Source organism: Paramisgurnus dabryanus, chromosome 14 (assembly GCF_030506205.2).
Source record: "Paramisgurnus dabryanus chromosome 14, PD_genome_1.1, whole genome shotgun sequence".
In the NCBI taxonomy this organism is placed as follows: domain Eukaryota; kingdom Metazoa; phylum Chordata; class Actinopteri; order Cypriniformes; family Cobitidae; genus Paramisgurnus; species Paramisgurnus dabryanus.
Window position 1 is genome coordinate 10,845,013 of NC_133350.1, and position 18,681 is coordinate 10,863,693.

General features: G+C 35.1%; 1 protein-coding gene across 1 annotated transcript; it reads left to right on the plus strand.

Annotated features, from left to right (window-relative positions):
- Positions 1–6,275: 6,275 nt before the first annotated feature.
- Positions 6,276–16,893, plus strand: tkta (transketolase a). Its single transcript, XM_065240923.2, has 14 exons — positions 6,276–6,545; positions 7,539–7,656; positions 7,792–7,905; positions 8,104–8,201; positions 8,905–9,096; positions 9,353–9,471; positions 9,565–9,761; positions 9,839–10,003; positions 10,775–10,931; positions 12,544–12,674; positions 13,789–13,872; positions 14,009–14,102; positions 14,374–14,496; positions 16,378–16,893. The coding sequence occupies exons 1-14, from the start codon at positions 6,439–6,441 to the stop codon at positions 16,563–16,565; spliced, it is 1,887 nt and encodes a 628-aa protein (XP_065096995.1). The 5' UTR covers positions 6,276–6,438; the 3' UTR covers positions 16,566–16,893.
- Positions 16,894–18,681: the final 1,788 nt, after the last annotated feature.

Below are 18,681 nucleotides of genomic sequence, written 5' to 3' on the forward strand. Positions count from 1 at the left end.
AGAAACTTATAGCATCTCTCACATTACCAATGATGAGGTCTGAAATATTCTCTGAAACAAGAAAATTCAACCACATTTCTGCTGTCATGCTTATCACTGTAAAAAATAGCTGTAATTATGCAGCTGGTTACCAGTAACTTACTGTAGAAGAAAAAGACTGAAATGTTTCATGTTCATTTAACTTTAAACAAACTGTTGCCAGTAAATAACATAAATGTAAAATCTACAGTAAGTTGCTGGCAGCTAGTTGCCACACTGTAAAAAATACTGTAATTATGCAACTGTTTGCCAGTAACTTACTGTAGAAGATACAGACTGAACATTTTTAATGTTTATTTAACTTTGAACAAACTGTTGCAAGTAAATAACATAAATGTAAAATCTACAGTAAGTTGGTGGCAGCCACTGTAAAACAAATTGCTGTAATTATGCAACTGGTTGCCAGTAACTTACTGTAGAAGATAAAGACTGAAAATGTTTAATGTTAATTTAACTTTAAACAAACTGTTGCAAGTAAATAACATAAATGTAAAATCTACAGTAAGTTGGTGGCAGCCACTGTAAAACAAATTGCTGTAATTATGCAACTGGTTGCCAGTAACTTACTGTAGAAGATAAAGACTGAAAATGTTTAATGTTAATTTAACTTTAAACAAACTGTTGCAAGTAAATAACATAAATGTAAAATCTACAGTAAGTTGCTGGCAGCTAGTTGCCACACTGTAAAAAAATGCTGTAATTATGCAACTGGTTGCCAGTAACTTATTGTAGAAGATACAGACTGAAAATGTTTAATGTTTATTTAACTTTGAACAAACTGTTGCAAGTAAATAACATAAATGTAAAATCTACAGTAAGTTACTGGCAGCTAGTTGCCACACTGTAAAAAAAATGCAGTGATTATGCAACTGGTTGCCAGTAACTTACTGTAGAAGATAAAGACTGAAAATGTTTTATGTTCATTTAACTTGGAACAAACTGTTGCCAGTAAATAACATAAATGTAAAATCTACAGTAAGTTACTGGCAGCTAGTTGTAGCTAGTTACCTTGCAATTTTTTATAACAATATATCCTTAAATTATGAGCAAAATGTAAAGTATGTTTGATATTTGATCAGTTTAAATCATGAGTAAATTGCCATAATGTTTTTTGAAATGTAATACTTAAACACAAGGATAATAAAACGAGCAACTGGCTTATCCATGAAATGAGCAGAAATACGTAGTTGAAATAACAAATGAGCCACAGATCACAGTAAAAATAAGTGTTGGCTTACCTTTGCGACTGTCGCATGTATGAAATGTCCTCATAATCCCATGATGAAGCCGTAATAAAGTCCATGTGTTTTTCAGATGAGCAGGTTCAAGCAGGCCTTTGGCTCACGGTGAGACTGGGATAAATTTACGCCTGGTGTCCACTTACCTGTCTCTCCAGATATAATGGTTTCTCTACGAGCCAACTTTAATAATTAAATGCCTTATTGGGTGATTCAGCCAATCACAAGTCACGATTTCTTCTCACTGTCACATGACATGAGATAGTACAGTGAAGAATAGTAAAATACTTAATGATGGAGGCTTTAAGTGTTTGGCCAGTATGTTCTTTCGACCACACATTCGCTACTGAAGGATGATTTTTGTAAATGTTAAATGATACGGTTAAAGTAACTTCACACAGTATTACTCTCTCTCTTTTTTTCAGTCTGAGTTCTCTGAGTTCGCAATACTTAAATGGTGAAGATCATATAGCAACAGTGGATCTACTGTCAGCGAGAGCCACGCTCATGTCAGGTGTTTTTAACACTGTCACTGCCAACAGCACACTGCTTTCTCTTTAAGTTATTTAAGTGATCTGATTATTTGGTCTTTCCAAATACATTTGAGAAATAAAAGTTTTTTAAGGATGAGTCAGCCAGTATGTGTGTGTTGTCCACTTGTGTGCGTTTGATGGAGAGCAGTGAGTACAGAGGTTCATTTCTATGCCAACATGTATCCCAACATGTCAATGTCATGCACACATTTTCCTTTTTTTAATACTAGTTTTCTCTTTTTTATTATTTATATACCTGTTAAATCATATACTCTTCTTCATGTGTGACATTTTTACAAAATGACACACGTCCGCCCATCATTTTGTCCTTGCACCGTGTCTGAATGATTGACAGCTGTAGATAACTGACAGCTGACCCCTCTCCTCCATCCCCACCCCCAGGTGCTGAGGCTAAGTGCTGTGTCGCCATGGCAACCATTGAGTGACTTACGGGTAATCGAGTGAAGACCAAGGACCAGATTCATCCCTCAAGGAGCATCTGGCATTAAAATCAAGTGTTTCTGAATATAATTGTCTTTTGTGTGTGAGGTTTGCATGTGTGTGAATCTCACCGACCTGTCAAGAGCAAATTAAACAATGGATATGGTTTTGTAAAATAAATTCCCATACAGTATGTGTGTTTGAATGCTATCACATCCACACATTATTGTATAATTGTTTTCAGTCTGTTTGCACGTTACAAAGTGCAAAGCCACATTTGTATGAGTTGGAGCATGTGAATATTAGCTTTTATGTCACCAGGCCAGTGTTATTAATCCCAAGGACTTTCCACACGTTGATTCAGCAGGCCTAACACCTACTTTCCTAACATTCTGTGGTGTTATGCTGGGTTATGTTTTAAATTGTTGTTGTAGCCTGTGCTGTTTGCTGCCATAGAAAGTAAAAATAGAAACAATCATGCACCCTGAATGTACATTCCCTTCAGGAGGTAAGGGATCATGGACTTCTTTGATTGGTTCTTTTGTGTCACATGCGCTTGGATTCTCTTCTAGGGATTGGGTCACACATTTTGGATCAGTTTGATGACAAGTGCTTCTGACTCGGTTAGAAAGCCCAGAGGAGATACTGCTTACTCAGAGAGAGAGAGAGAGAGAGAGAGAGAGAGAGAGAGAGAGAGAGAGAGAGAGAGAGAGAGAGAGCAAGAGAACAGAAGAGAAAAAAGGACAACCAAGAGGGAGGAGACAAGCTTCTTTAATCATAATGTCACTTTGTGACAAGTGACGTTACATAGGTTGCATTAAAGAAAATGATTTTTGGTAAGACGGAGGGTTAGCCTAACCTATTAAAGGGATAGTTCACACAAAAATGAAAATCTGTGATCATTTTCTCACTCTCATGTAGTTACAAACCTGTATAAATTATTTTTTCTGATGAACATGAAGGAAGATATTTTGAGGAATGGTACACTGCAAAAAAATGATTTTTAAGAAAAATAATGTATGTCTTTAGTAAAAATATCAGATTCTTTTTCTTGATAAGCAAAACGACCCAAGAAAATAAGTCTATAAAAATATCAAATTTAAGTGATTTTGTGCATAAAACAAGCAAAAAATCTGCCAATGGGGTTAGCAAAAAAATCTTGAAAATTTTTCTTAAACACTAAATTCAAGAAAATTTCAAGAAAAATTACCTTACCCCATTGTCAGATTTTTTTTGCTTGTTTTATGCACAAAATCACTTAAATTGTATATTTTCGGTCTAAAAACTAGACTTATTTACTTGGGTCGTTTTGCTCATCAAGATAAAGCATCTTAATTTAAGAAGTTTTGATATTTTTACTGAAAACAAGACAAAAATACTAAGAATTTTTTTTCTTGAAAATAATTTTTATAGTGTACACTGCAAAAAAGACTTTCTTACATAGTATTTTTGTCTTGTTGTCAGGAAAAATATCTAAAAATTCATAAATTAAGATGTATTTTCTTGAGCAAAATGACCTAAGAAAAAGTTTCGTTTTTAGACAAAAAAACCAACATAAAATAAAGTGAATTTATGGGGTAAAAAAAATTTGTTTACGAAAAAAAGTATTTTAACCTATTTCAACGTATTTTTTTCTTACCCCATTGTCAGATTATTTTTGCTAGTTTTAAGCAAAAATTCACGTTAATTTTATTTTCTTAGGTCATTTTGCTCATCAAGAAAATGCATCTTCATTTAACGATTTTTATATATTTGTGCTAAAAACAAGACAAAAATACTAAGTAAGAAAGTAATATTTTGCAGTGTAACCAAACCAATCATAAGCCCCATTCACTTCCATAGTAGAAAAAAGAATACTATGGAAGTGAATGGGGCTCATGATGAAAAAAAATCTTCCTTTGTGTTTTTCAGAACAAATACATATATACAGTTTTGTAAACAACGAGTGAGTAAATAATGACAGAAGATTTATTTAACTATCCCTTTAAAAATAATTTAATTTTGCCATTTTGTGTTTCTCATTACTTTAGGATTTTACCTCCATTTTTTATGCAATGAATTTAAGATGAATAAATTAACTCCAGTGTTTATGATTGTCAACACTATTTGAATTTTGCTGTTCTTAGTCCTCTACCTTCCCTCAAGACAATCTAGACCTTGTTTGATTGTGAGTGACAGGAATGCTGTGACATGACATCATAACATTCAGAATCAAACACGTGGCATCAGATGGCAGAATCTCGCACGTGACATAACCGGACAACCTAAGCATGACATTGCAGTGGGGGAGTGGAGTAATGGGGTCGTTGTGCAAATACTGACAGCTGTGTTGATTCACGCCGAACGTGCTCTACAGACAGACGCTGCGTGATATCATGACAGCACATTTCAACAGGATTTATTTTACTTCACTAATGTTACTAATTTACTCTGCGTCTAGAATTTATTTAGAGGAAACAGTAGAATAATTTGTTAAGTTTGTATCAATGTCATGTGAAAATTGATAGCCTATTCATTCAAGTTATGATTTGATAGTAATTAAAAATTATGGGTTCGATCCCCGTGGAGTACACATACTGATAAAAAATGTATAGCTGCTTGAATGCACTGCAAGTAGACCGTTCAGTGTGATGTGGTGCTGCCCTCTTATGGTGACAATTGGAAACAGCAGGAACTTAAAGGGATATGAAGGGATTTGAATAAACAAGAAGACACATGCTTTTACCCTATACTGCTAAAAAGTATGTTAAAAATGTTTTTTAAGGAAGATTTACATGCTTTGTATAATGATTTGCCTATACTTTTCTAAAAAATAAAATTTGTCGACCATGATAAGAAATGGGTGCTGCTGCCTGCTTTGAGTCGGTGAATTATTTTGGATATTTCCATTTAGTAGTTGCTGAAGAAAACATGTAAACTCCCTAAGAAGAGGAGAGCAACAGCCTTTTGGTCCCTTTAGTCCTATATGACACATACTGTAGACAGGCAGTCGTGTAATCCCCTTCGCATCTCTCTTTCCAACCCTTTTTTATTGTGACTTTTCCAAATTTCCACAAGATGGCAACATGATCCTTCATAATTCATACCGAAAACAAGACAAAACTAATAAAAATTTGTTTTCAAAAAATGACTTTCTTACTTAGTATTTTTGTCTTGTTTTTTTAGTGAAAATATCTAAAAATTCTTAAATTAAGATGTATTTTCTTGAACAAAATGACCCAAGAAAAAGTTTAATTTTTAGAAAAAAAAAAAAAACATAAAATAAAGTGAATTTATGGGCTACAAAAAAAATTTGTTTAAGAAAAAAAGTATTTTAACTTATTTCAATGTATTTTTTCTTACCCCATTGTCAGATTATTTTTGCTAGTTTTAAGCACAAATTCACGTTAATTTATTTTCTTAGGTCATTTTCCTCATCAAGAAAATATATATGATATATTTGCACTAAGAACAAAACAAAAATAATATTTTGCAGTGTAACCATACCGTTCATGAGCCCCATTCACTTCATAGTAGAAAAAAAGAATACTATGGAAGTGAATAAGGCTCATGAAAGGTTTTGTTAAAAAAGGAACCAACCTGGTGGTTCACACTAAAGCTGAATTAGTTATTTAGCAGTATACAGTACATGTAAGATTCAGGGACAAGTCTGTCTAATGGAAACTAGGGAACACACATTATAATAAAAAAATGTATAGATTAAAAAAATCAATAATTGAATGCAATGCAACTTTGGATAAAACTTTGTATACAGTAGGTTGGTATAAATGTGAAAGTACATAGATAATAATAATAGCACAAACTAACCCTAAAAGATTTAGGGTAGGCTTCAGGATTTTTTTAATAATATTTGTATTATTATTATTTATTATTATTATTATTATTTTTTTGTTGTAATACCCTACATATTATTTTTTATTTATATTAGATTGTTTAACTGTTTTATAAAATGTTTCATTTGGGGATATTACTTCACAATGGGTTTTTATCAGGACAACACCCTCACAAATTTGTGAGGTAAGTGTGAGTGAGTGAGTGAGTGAGTGAGTGAGTGAGTGAGTGAGTGAGTGAGTGAGTGAGAAAGTAAGTGCATAAAGCAGCCTCGTTTCTCTATGACACGCGCAGTCAGTGCTCTATGCTCTTGATCTTCTTCACTCGTGTTAGTGGTGCTGTTATAAACTAAATTGATGGAGGATTATCACAAACCAGACCAGCAGACCGTGCAGGCGCTGAAGAACATCGCCAACCGTCTGCGGATCAACTCCATCAAAGCCACGACTGCGGCAGGCACCGGGTATGATGAGCATCTTTAAATAAACTAAGTTAACAGACTACATTACTTAGTGGTTTAAACTGAGTAACAGTATTTAAAGTATTAACCTTTTGAAAAAGTAAACTTTTTTAACAGAAATTACATATATTTTAGAAATATTTCTGTATTTTTATTTAGGGTCAGTGATTATAAAAGCGCAGACGCAGCTCGCGCTCGTTACGTTACGCGCGAGCTGAACTTTTCAAGCACGAGCGCAGCGTCATCACATTACTGAATCAATTATATTCAGTGATTTAGCTTTACGATCTTTCTGCTATTGTAATTTCTAGTGACTTTACCCATTTACAAACACCCCAAGGAAGGGTAATTAAACAGGAGATTAATTTTGAGAGAGTGAATGACCTTGCAACAAGTAGACTAAAGATAACCTAATAAGCGAATTTATTGTGGTTAGCCTTTGTTATATATGCCAAACATCTATCGTGGTTATTTGTTATATATGCCAAACATCTATCTTAAAAAATTATGAACTTTTCATTGCCGATTTTCTCTGTATGATTTTTGTTGTCCTCCTGAGTGGTTATGTAAACGCAGATGTGATTTGATGCATGAATCCAATGCATGAATCCACAGTTATATGTCTAAATAAAACAGACAGACACATAGATTGATTACGTTAACACCTTCGATGTTGTTTAAAGGGATATTTCACCCAAAAATAAAAATTAATTTTAATCATTTCAATTTTTCCTTACTCTCATGTTGTTACAAACCCGTATACATTTTTTGTTCTGATGATATTTTGAGGAATGTTTGTATCCAAACTGATCATGAGCCCCATGGACGTGAATGTGGCTCATGAACGATTTGGTTACAAACATTCCTCAAAATATCTTCATTCCTGTTCATCAGAACAAAGACATTTATTCAGGTTTGTAACAACATGAGAGTGAGAAAATAATTTTTATGTGAATTATACAGTGTATGTTAACTTTAAGACTCTTTATTTCGCAGGCATCCAACTTCATGCTGCAGCGTGGCAGAGGTGATGTCTGTTCTTTTCTTCCACACAATGAAATACAGGCCAGATGACCCTAAAAACCCCAACAATGACCGATTCATCCTGTCCAAGGTGAGGATGGTCAATCTTAAGAATAAGGCTGCTAAGAAGGGTTCTTTGCAGCAATGCCTAATTAAGAAGAACCATTTGTGGTCCCCCCCAAAAAAAGGTTCCTGTTGAACTGTAGATGTATGTGTCTGTCCACAGGGTCATGCGGCCCCTGTCCTCTACTCTGTATGGCTGGAGATCGGCTTTCTGAAGGAGTCTGATCTCATGAGCATGTGTCAGGTGGACTCCATGCTGGAGGGACACCCCACACCCGTGAGTAACAGAAACTTCTCATTGGCCAATTCTGATTTCATATCAGTACATATTAAGTTGCACCGTGAGAAATATTGCTGTTAATTGACTCAGAAATGATAGTTCAGGTTGAACTAGATGTAAACAAATACTACTAATCCAAAACCAGCCGTTATTTTATGTAACATCTCCCTCTGTGTATGTGTGTGTGCATGATAGAAGCAGCAGTTTGTTGATGTGGCCACAGGCTCTCTGGGACAGGGTTTGGGTGTAGCTTGTGGTATGGCCTACACAGCTAAATATTTTGACAAGTCCAGGTAAGACAAGACCGTTCAACCATAAACCATTATAGTAAAGTGACAGTTAGTCATTTTTCATTATCCATGCTACATATTTGTCATAGAGGCTCACTGTAATCTATTTGTGTTTGTGTGTTCATGTTGAAGTTTGTTGTGGATTTTAAGGGTGTGGAGCTTTCCAGATTATTCTGCTCTAATAAGCCCGCCCCCCATTTATATAATAGAATGCTGTTTTGGCATAAGCACACAATTCATTCCCAAATCTAATTTTTGTATAATAATTTCAAAGGTTGTGAAGATGACTTATCTAATTCTAATGTTTATAATAAATGCCTATAAATGCTTAAAGGGGACATATCATGAAAATCTGACTTTTTTCAGAAGTGTTATAAATGGGTCCCCAGTGCTTGTATCAACCTAGAAAATGTGAAAAAGAACAACCCAGTAACTAAGTTTTGGTAAACCATTCTCTACATGCATGTGAAAAAAGAGGTCAATGAAATTTGGCTCCCCTTGTGATGTCAGAAGGGGATAATACCGCCCCTTAATCTGCACTATCCAACCACAACACTTTGTACCTAAAGAGTTCATATTAGTATCTCAAAGGTACATATTGGTACCGAATGTACCTTATACAAAGGGTACTGCCACATTAACAGCTAGGGTACATGGTTTACCATTTTTACAGAAACAAAATTCATCTGTCCTCTGTGTTGTTTAGTTACCATGTGTACTGTCTGCTGGGGGATGGAGAGATGTCTGAAGGGGCTGTATGGGAGGCAATGGCCTTTGCCTCATACTACCAGCTGGATAACCTGTTGGCTATACTGGATATCAACCGTCTGGGCCAGAGTGACCCAACACCACTCCAACATCATGTGGAGAAGTACCAGAGACGCTGTGAAGCCTTTGGGTGGGTATTTAAGTTGTGGTGTATGCCTGTAGTTACAAATCCTAGAAAAATTATACCCAGATGTATGCACATATTTAAAATTTTATGCATTTGACACTTTTATCCAAAGTGCATTACAGGCTATACATTTGATCAGTATGTATGTTGCCTGGGATTAAAAAGGTTGTGACTTTGGATATATACTTAAGTGTGTTTTAAATTTAGGTGAGCATTCATGTATGTTCACTATTAATCTATTTATTGGTTTGTTTTATAGGTGGCATGCTATCATTGTGGACGGTCATAGTGTTGAAGAGCTGTGTAAAGCCTTAAGCCAGGCACGCCACCAACCCACTGCCATCATCGCCAAGACTACAAAGGGAAAAGGCATACCTGGTATATTTCAACCTTTTTATAATTAAAGTAGCTAGATAGTAGTAAAACTCAAAGCCATCCATTTAAGTTTGTTATCATATTCATAAAACTCAGCGGCAGAAGATAAGATGGGATGGCACGGCAAGGTTTTATCGAAGGATATGGCGGAAAGCGTCATGAGAGACCTCCAAGGTCGCATCCTCAGCTGTAGTAAGCGGTTGTATCCGGCTTCACCCATCGAGGATGCTCCACCTGTCAGTCTGCGCAACGTTCGCATGCCCAGTGCTCCTAACTATAAACCTGGGGAGAAGGTGAGAGGTTGATGGATGGATTTATTGTCACATAAATGACATAATCTAACCGTCTTCATCATGATTCTCTTGTATAGATTGCCACCTGTAAGGCATATGGAATGGCAATTGCCAAACTGGGACGTTACAATGAGCGACTGGTGGCGATGGACGTCGACAACAAAAATGTCACGTACTCTGAAATCTTTAAAAACGAACATCCCAACCGCTTCATCGAGTGCTACAGCGCAGAGCAAAACATGGTAGGAAATTATTATTGAGATTTTTTAAACAGAATCCTTAAAATTAAAAAAACACAAACATTTTACAAAAATTCAAAGTTTTTAAAAACCCAAAGAAGTAGCCTATTGTATATCTTTCTAGAAATAATATGTGCTTACCTTTAAAGATCAAATTAAATGCTTGGCATTATATGTTGATTTGAAGTTGTATGATTTTAACTTTTCGATATGAACTGATTCAGAAACACACTTGAATGGTTCGAGAGGAAAAATTTTATTTCAATAATTTTTGGGATCTACCACAAGCAATGGCTCTCACAACATTGAAATTGCTGGTTAGTTGTATAAAACAGGGATCTCGTCCATAATGCAGTACTGAGGATGTGACCCACTTACGCTTCATTTTGCACCACACCCTGCTGCAGTGCCTCGCCCGAAAAACCCAGCAGAATATCCTCAGATTCTCATCAGAATATTATTTATGATCCCTTCTGCATGCCATCATGATTGTTTTTGTTTGTACACGTAAAAAGTTAAATGAACGTTACTTGTTTGTCATTTTCTATTTTCCACACCCTACCTATATAGATGTACCTGTAAGCATTCATAGCCTACTAATGAGAGAGACATCCTCCATGAAATCTATCATTAAAAAAATCCATATCAACTTTAACTCTTTAAGTGTGCATTGCCAATACTGTCTGTCTTTCTACCTACATACCCATGTCTGTCCGTCTATCTCTTCCTTTGCAGTCAAACTTTGATGTCATAAAAAGTGTCTGTCTCCTATAGGTCAGTGTTGCTACAGGCTGTGCGGCATGTGAACGAAACATTGTGTTCGCCAGCAGCTTGGCAACCTTCTTCACCCGCGCATATGACCAGGTCCGCATGGCTGCCATTTCTGAGAGCAATATAAACCTATGTGGTTCCCACTGCGGCCTGTCATCTGGTAAAGAGTCATTGCTTTTGTTTTACAAGAGACACTTTAAAGGGACATTCACACAAGACATGCATTTCATTTGCTTACAGTTATACACATGCGAACAAAAGAAAATGGAAATGCAATCCAAAGAAATCTTGCATTCTGCATGATATTTATATATTATTATTAATTTAAATATTATTATTATTATTATAAATTATTATAAAGCATTATTTTAATTTTATTTTATTTGTGACCCTGGACCACAAAACCAGTCATGATTCATTACATTTTTATGCCAAAAATCATTAGGATATTATGTAAAGATCATGTTCCATGAATATAATTCATATCGTAAATATATAAAAGTGTATTTATCACTAATATTTGTTTCTAGGGACTTTAAAGGACACTTTCTCAATATTTAGATTTTTGGCACCCTCAGATTCCAGATTTTCAAATAGTTGTATATCGACCAAATATTGTCCTATCATTGCAAACCATACATCAATGAAGAGTTTATTTATTCAAGTTTCCATTTAAAGGTGCAGTGTGTAAATTTTAGCGGTGCCCAGTGGTGAGGTTGCGCATTGCAACCAGCAGCTCAGTCCACTGCTCACCCCTCGTTTTGAAACGCATAGAAAAGCTTTGGTAGCTGCCACTGGAAAAACATGTAATTGACGGAGACAACTTAGTAAAAAAAGTTTGTCCGTTAAGGGCTTCTGTAGAAACATGGCGGCACAAAATGGCGACTTCCACGTAAGGGGACCCTCGGTGTATGTAGATAAAAACGTGTCATTCTAAGGTAAAAAAAACATAACAGTTCATTATACTGTATAAAGGTCTTTATACACCCCTGATAATATAGTTACGTATATTATTTTGCATTTTTGTGAAGAGATCCTTCTAAAAATTACACACTGCACCTTTAATGTATAAATCTCAATTTCAGAAAAATTGACCCTTATGAGTGGTTTTGTGGTCCTGGATCACATTTGTGATGTAATACAATCAAAAGCCCTAATGTTTGACATATCTGTCGTTCCTTGCCCTATACTACGTTTTTTATTTACTAATTGTTTCTTATTGATTTCATTTTTATTGCAGATAATATAAGTACAAAAACGAACAGGGAAAACATTTATACAAATCTAAAATATGACACTGTTCATTGTAATTTTAAATGCTCAAAGCCTAGTGTGACTGCAGCTTAATTCACAGTCTATTAGACTGCCAATCATATTCTTCCTTTAAAGCCCCACCCACTTTCCAGCACTGCAATGGTCCTCTCTTACACGCTTACACGTTTAATCTCTATTGCTTTAATGTTAATAAGCTTTTATAAGTTAATGTTTATAGATTTAGAAGCAATTCACCCCCTTTTCCTGGTCCTGTCTCTTTTGTTCTCCTGAATGTCTGAGGTGGTGTGACTGTAAGCACTTTACTTTCTTCCTCTCTCCCTGTATTTCAGAAGTCTTCGGGTGACATCCCTTCTGTTAGCACAGGTACACTGCATGCCACATTTTCTGTCGGTTTGTTTGCCCGTCCACCTGCCTGCATGCCTTTTTGCACCTGCCTCATATACCTTATATGTCTTTCTTAGAAATGAATAGTGTAAGTATATGTGTTTGTATTACAGGAGAACATGGACCAGCTTATATGGGTCTGGAGGACATGGCTATTTTTAGAGCCATCCCTACTGCCACCATCTTTTACCCCAGTGATGCTGTGTCTACCGAAAAGGCTGTGGAGCTCGCAGCCAACACAAAGGTATCTGATATAGTCACTATTTAAGTAGTAATAAACAGATTAGGAATTTTTAGGAACTGTTGCACATTAACAATATCATAAATAATAAATCATACCCAATCCCAATTCTACCCCTTACCCATTCCCCTTTCCTCTTCCCCTTTGTTTCGCGCGTTCACGTGAAGGGATAGGTGTGTCCCAATTCTCTTTTGGCTGAAGGGGAAGGGGTAGGGGTAAGGGCCAGATAGCCCTTCAAACGAAGATTTTTCAGGACCACACTTCAGACGAAGGGGTATGAGGGGGAGGGGTATAAAATAGAATTGGAATTGGGCCCAAGCCCTATCTTATAAATATTGGGTTTAATACAAGGTAAAACAATTATAACATCTAAAACTCGATTTATAACACATGCTATGAACTTACAAAACCCCTTTTAAGAATTAACGTGTAAATAAAATTTAAAATGAATGAATAAATAAATGAATCAATGAATATGGAAATTCATATTAAAATATGGAAATGAATGTGGAAAAACAAATAAATATAAAAAATAAATAAAATAATAAAAATAAAATGTACAGATAATAATTATAAAGATCAATCAGTTTAATTGGTTAATCAAAAAAGAATAATTAATTCAGAACTAATTTAAAAATTACTTGTATTTTTATAAGTCATTTATTCCTTCATATATTTACATTTATAATTATCAGATTTTTATTAAATATTTATTTATTTATTGTCATTGCAGGTTAGGTCCTCAATAATCATATACACTGTAAAAAGCAAAAGTTGGATTTACTTAAAAAATATATTTTAATTGGTATAATTTAATTTTAACAACTTATATTTTCTCACTTTGTGAAAATTTACTCCAGTTTGTCTACTTAAATGTTTCACTTAAAGTGATTTTTTTAGGTGTTACCAATTAAAATATATTTTTTAAGTTAATCCAACTTTCACTTTTTACAGTGTAGTTCTTCATCCTTTATTGTATATTACCTTAAGGCAATTTTAAACCACTCTACAAAACCAAAGCCTAGAAAACAAAAATTTATGCGGTTTGACTTTAGGTTCAAAATTTTATTCGATTCAGTTTAAGTTTGCTGGATCTGTGTTTTATTCATTTATTCAGGGAATTTGTTACATCCGGACCACTCTTTCAGAAACAGCGATCATTTACAACACCAATGAAGACTTTCATGTTGGCCAGCTAAAGGTAAAACTATTCCTCTGTATCTTGAACGAAGAACATTTGAAATATGTAATTTTATCATATTTTACATTATATATATATTAAAATGAAAACATTTAAATCAACATTGACTTAATGTTAAATGTTTTTACTTTACCAGGTGGTGTACCAGAGTAAGGATGATCAGGCTACAGTGATTGGAGCAGGGATAACTCTTCATGAAGCTCTGGCTGCTGCTGAGCAACTCAAAAAAGGTAAAAATGCTAAGATAACATTTATTGTAACACAACAGCGGATCACCTATTTTCAATATGATATGGCTTTTCAAGTAGCAAGCAAATTATTCAAAGTAACAGAGTAACAAAAATCTACATTGCTGTTTCTATCTGTTCTTGATTGATTTTTTAACGTTGATTCTGAAAACTAAATAATGTTCATTGTTTCTGAGTCAGAAATGATTGATAGTAGTATGTATTAGCCTAATGTTCACTCTTAATCTATTTGTTTTTTTATTTTATTTTTCAGAAAGGATCCACATCAGAGTGATCGATCCATTCACAATCAAACCTCTAGATGCCAAAACCATCATCAATCATGTGCGTGCCACCAAAGGTCGTGTCATTACGGTGGAGGATCACTATTACGAGGGTGAGTTTCAAGATCAAAGCCAATTATCTTTTCAGTTTCAAACATACATTTCAGCACGGATGAATGTCTAGTTGAAGAGGTGGCTTGGGTCTGCAAGACCTCAGAATACTGTAAAAGTCTCTGATTGGCAAAAATATGATGTTGGCAAATTGGATCGGAGAGCAAGAGGCATGTTGTTGTTATAATAAGTAGATTTTTTTGGGCATGTCACATTCTGTTCATTCAGGGGAAAAACAGACAGTGAGAAGCGGAGGGCTGTCAGATCTCCTTAAGCAGACGAATGCCTCCAGGGTCTGTTGTGACCTAGATAACGCTGACATCCCTGGACCTGGCATTACTGCCTGCGTGCCAGAGGAGCATTGAGGTTGGACAGGAAAGAGAGAGAGAGAGAGGAACATCCAAAATAATCCTGAAATCACTCTTTGCTCACACTCTTAAAAATAAAGTTGCTTAAAAGGTTCTTCACAGTGATGCCATAGAACAAAAAGGGTTTTGAAGGTTCCTTATTGAATTATAAAGCCTAAAATTTTTATTTTATACTTTAATGGCATCATGTAGCTCCTCTTATTAAGAGTGCAGAGGACAAAACATATAAAGTTTGATATAGTAGAATGGGCCACGATATAGCAGGGAGATGTTAGGACAATAAGAAATGCAAAAATTTACAATAAGAAAATTTCGACACAATTTATGGGTTATTAATGCACATTTGAGTTAGCGTGAATAATTTTAATAACACAGAACTGTTTTTTATTGTCATGTTGTAGTTATAGTATACACTCACCTAAAGGATGATTAGGATCACCTGTTAAATTTCTCATTAATGCAATTATCTAATCAACCAATCACATGGCAGTTGCTTCAATGCATTTAGGGGTGTGGTCCTGGTGAAGACAATCTCCTGAACTCCAAACTGAATGTTAGAATGGGAAAGAAAGGTGATTTAAACAATTTTGAGCGTGGCATGGTTGTTGGTGCCAGACGGGCTGGTCTAAGTATTTTACAATCTGCTCAGTTACTGAGACTTTCACGCACAACCATTTCTAGGGATTACAAAGAATGGTTTGAAAATGGAAAAACATCCAGTATGCAGTAGTCCTGTGGGCAAAAATGCCTTGTTGATGCTAGAGGTCAGAGGAGAATGGGCCGACTGATTCAAGCTGATAGAAGGGCAACTTTGACTGAAATAATCACTCGTTACAACCCAGGTATGCAGCAAAGCATTTGTGAAGCCACAACACGCACAACCCTGAGGCGATGGGCTACAACAGCAGAAGACCCCACCGGGTACCACTCATCTCCACTACAAATAGGAAAAAGAGCTCACCAAAATTGGACCGTTAAAGACTGGAAAAATGTTGCCTGGTCTGATAAATCTCGATTTCTGTTGAGACATTTAGATGGTAGAGTCAGAATTTGGAATAAACAGAATGAGAACATGGATCCATCATGCCTTGTTACGACTGTGCAGGCTGGTGGTGGTGTAATGGTGTGGGGGATGTTTTCTTGGCACACTTTAGGCCCCCTTAGTGCCAATTGGGCATCGTTTAAATGCCACAGCCTACCTGAGCATTGTTTCTGACCATGTCCATCCCTTTATGACCACCACGTACCCATTCTCTGATGGCTACTTCCAGCAGGATAATGCAAAAAATAAAAAAATTATAATGCAAAAAATAATTTTAGGTGCTACACGATGCCATAGAAGATTTTAGCTGTATGTTTCCATAAAGAACCTTGAAGAACTGGTTTTGTTTTTCTTTATACAATCTACTGTGCTTTCAATTGACACCTGTTTCAACCATTTCTATCAGGTAGGGATATTACTGTAAAAAGTAACCTTTTAAAACAACTTAACTTTTTTATTTCTGTAATCCACAGGTGGTTTAGGGGAGGCGGTGTGCTCTGCTATCGTAAATGAGCCCAACTTTACTTTGCAGCGCCTGGCTGTCGCTCATGTTCCCCGCAGTGGAAAAATGTCCGACCTGCTGAAAATCCACGGCATTGACCGCAACTCCATCGCACAGACGGTCAAGAAAATGATCAGCAGTTCGGCCAATGCCAAATAAACCTGTTCACTTTTCTAAAAGATATAGCCCAAACCCTTTTTCACTTTTAGTGACCCATATGAATATATTAGCAATAAGAAATAATTGGTGTCAGTTTTTAAATGCAGTTCATTCATTTTGTTTATATTCTACAGTAAATACACCCTCTGTCACTACCAGGTTAAACTCAATGGTCATTACCGCAAAGAAGCAACTGCCAATACTTTATAACCACAAAGTATAAATATGTGATGCTCATGTTTTAAAAGCGCAATTTGATAAGATCCAACAAAACTGTTTGTGACATATTTTAATGTTTTTATATTATCATTGTGTATCTATGAAGATGAGGGGAGTTGGATTTCATTAGACTTAACATATATAAAAGATAATGTAACAATAATGTTTAACAGGTGGTTAAGTAAAGTTATTCATGGGTGTCCTATAAGAAGTAGCATTTTGTGTTTTCCTGAAACTGTCTTTTACTGGCCTAAAAAAATGAGAGATGGTGTTACTGAAACATGTTATGTCTGAGCTTTAACAAACACTTCCCCTTTCATTTCTCTGTCTGTCCACAAAGGGAACGATTAAAGTCCTCTGGGTTTGAGTTTAAGAGATCATGTGTGTACGGTACTGCTTGTTGTATACATGTTATATTGTGTAACATTGTTATTGTTTTCTTGATCATAAATTCAGTTCAGTTTATTTCTATAGCACATTTACAAATGGCCACAGCCCAACATAAAAACATAGGAGAGAGAAGCAAAAAAGTTGATTAAGAATATAATTTATGAAAAATAAATACAATAATAATATATTGAGAATTTCATCCATTTTCAAAATTCAATCTAGCTGTATTTTAATCGTAGTATTTCCATTTCTCCCTGTTTGAAAGCCAAGAATAACAGATTGGGGTTTAGGATGTAATTAGAAAAAAATTGCTTTTGACACTTATTGTGAAACTTAAAATGAACTGTATGTTTACCATAGAGCGCTGTATTTGCGCTTTGCTCCTCTTATTGCAAATATAGTGATGCCCCAGCCACAGGACATAGTATAAACTGGAAATAAAAGGAAAGACATTTAATTACAACACAATACATGTATTAAATATTAAAACTGTCAGGTGTTTTACAAATGAGAAAGACCACCTAACCAGTGATCACTGATGCGTGACATACCATGATAAGATCGTAGATGCAGGATAGTCACCAAGAATGCAAAACAATATCCCCAAATGACATCTGTGAGAGGAACAATTCCTATAATGTTAACATTTTAAACTAATGTTTTAAAGGGAAATTTAAAGGAGAAAAAGCAGAAAGTACATTACCTCTTCGGTCATAAGGTGCACCTTTACATTTTTTGGTATGGGCTGGCAAACCTAATGGGAAAAACATAAGAAGCTTATGAATAAACTCAACAAATTGTGTAAAAGCTTTAATGTTAAATGAATTATTCAGAATTGAAACTATTTTTTTTTTTTTTTTTTTTTTTTATTGAATAAATGAACAACAGATATCAACAAAAAATATTGACAGTAACAATACAAATACAGGGTATGCTAGGGGGGAATTTACAATAGAATATTAAATAAGGTACACATTTTTAAAGTTTTCAGTGCCTTTTGCTTTAAAGAGAATCTTATAGAATCAATATACAGAATTGAAACTATTAGACCAATAGACCAATTTAGAGTAGACGTCACAGTTACGTCACTGCAAGCTGCGCGCGCAATGCGGTTGCAGAAAAACAGTGGAAATGAATTAGACACGAGTGAAAAGAGCAAGATAACTCACTGGAAAATGTCCGGTTGTGCTGTTAAGTGTCAGAATAAGAATGCCAAAAAAGATGGCTTTCATTTTTATAGAATACCATCGTCAAAGACATCATTTGAAGATAAACGTAGGTGTTTATGATTACAATAAGCCCTTAAACGGACAGAATGGAGCAAGGAAATCATCTGGAAATCTTTTAATAATTAGAATAGAAAATAAGTAGAGAAGATGTCCGGTGTTCTGTCGAAGTCTGTCCCTTCCATGTGTTTCTTATAGCGTTTTTATCATGTTACAATTATAATTTATTAAGGAAGAAATAATAAAAAACAGGAAAATTATGAAATATTTAATAAACGCTA

Coding starts and splice junctions, on each gene's coding strand:
- tkta (XM_065240923.2), top strand. CDS start 6,439: ATGGAGGATTATCACAAACCAGACCAGCAGACCGTGCAGGCGCTGAAG. Junction 10,932..12,543: donor CCACTGCGGCCTGTCATCTG/GTAAAGAGTCAT, acceptor TTTGTATTACAG/GAGAACATGGACCAGCTTAT. Junction 14,103..14,373: donor TGCTGAGCAACTCAAAAAAG/GTAAAAATGCTA, acceptor TTTATTTTTCAG/AAAGGATCCACATCAGAGTG.